This window comes from Plasmodium fragile, assembly GCF_000956335.1.
Source record: "Plasmodium fragile strain nilgiri unplaced genomic scaffold supercont1.119, whole genome shotgun sequence".
NCBI classification, from domain to species: domain Eukaryota; phylum Apicomplexa; class Aconoidasida; order Haemosporida; family Plasmodiidae; genus Plasmodium; species Plasmodium fragile.
Genome location: NW_012192699.1, coordinates 34,797 through 36,275, shown reverse-complemented (window position 1 = coordinate 36,275; position 1,479 = coordinate 34,797). Strand labels below are relative to the sequence as shown.

The window sequence follows — 1,479 nt, the reverse complement described above, 5'->3', positions numbered from 1 at the left end:
AAAAAAAAAAAAAAAGAAGCGAAAAGGGGATATATTATATTTTCAGCACAGTTCAGTTGAAAGGTGAAAACTGAGAGTATCAGTAATTTGCACACACGTATCGCTCCACACGCTGATAACATGGACAACACCTTAAGCACAGCGCCAGACGAGCCACGGACCGATGAGAAGCCATTTGTGGAAGAAGAGAAAGCGGCAGAGGTCAGCGACACCGCCGCAGTTGCCCCGCAGACACCGCAAATATTTCCCGCAGATGAAACAGTAAACGCGGTTGAGCAAATTAATGCAGCGGGAATGGAGAGCCCAGAAGAAAATGTTAGCTTGCCTGCCATGGCTGCCTCAGATGATAATATGCCTATGCCAGGTCATATGGCTCCCGCTGGTTATATGGGCACCGCTGGGCATATGGCCCCCGCTGGATATATGGCCACCGGTGGATATATGCCAACCGCTGGGCATATGGCTATCCCTGGACATGTGGCCCATGATCCTTCCCCTCATATGAGCAACCCAATGGAGGTGACTAACAACTCTGAAGCAGTATCAACCGCAAGCGATGAAGCCAACCCATCAGACCAAATGACTAACGTAACGGGTGGTGCCACAGCAAGTCAAGCTTCAACCCCTGCAAAAGAAGGGCAGGTACAACTTGAAGAAGACGAAACCGTCAATGAAAACGAAAACAAAGAAAATACAGAAAATATGAAAAGAGAAATAGAAATGATCAATGGTAAAGTGATTACAAAAAATAATGAAGACGTGTCCAAAGGGTTTCTTTCACCACCTGTATTCCACTTAACAGAAATTATGCACAATGAGAGATGCTTCAAAAGAACAAAAGGTCACATCGCAGTTGAAATAAATGGAGATATTTGCATATATGGAGGAATTGAACAGAATAAATGTGTTAATAATTTTATAAGGTATGTGCCTGGCATCAATTTATTTGAAAAAATTAGATTAAATTCAGAAGATATTGCTCCTCGAGCATTTCACTCGGGAAATGTTATTTCGGAAAATAATAAAAAGAGCATTGTTGTCTTTGGAGGAATAAATGCAAATGATGAAGTACTTGATGAAACGTTTAAATTTGATGTCCAAACAAAGAAATGGGAACGAGTGGAGAGCGCTACAAAACCGTATGCTAGATATAAACACGCTTCCTTCAATTTTAATGATGCCATATTCATTCATGGTGGGCTCAATTCAAACAATGTTGTTATGTCCGATCTGTGGTGCCTTTCTGGGGGCGCCTGGAAGGAAATTTATCAGATGCATGAGAGGCCCGAAGCTAGATATGGACATAGTTTAATCTTTACCTTGTACGGAAATGCAAAGCTTGTCTTTCTCTTTGGAGGAAATAGGAAAGGCTTCAGTGGGGCTCTCGCGGACACGTGGATTTTTAACCTCAACACGTGTAGGTGGAAGGAAATCACCAGGACCGAGGGGCCCAAGCCCTGCGCACGATGGGCGTAAGGA

The 1,479-nt window shown here is 43.3% G+C and overlaps 1 protein-coding gene across 1 annotated transcript in view; it reads left to right on the top strand.

The window, feature by feature from the left end:
• Positions 1 to 120: 120 nt before the first annotated feature.
• The window catches only part of AK88_05352 (uncharacterized protein), a gene marked incomplete at both ends in the record, with an annotated part of 5,137 nt that continues 3,778 nt past the window's right edge, over positions 121 to 1,479 (top strand). The window contains one exon of the mRNA XM_012482954.1: positions 121 to 1,472. Coding sequence (XP_012338377.1) covers positions 121 to 1,472 — 1,352 coding nt within the window. The remainder of the gene's footprint in view (positions 1,473 to 1,479) is intronic.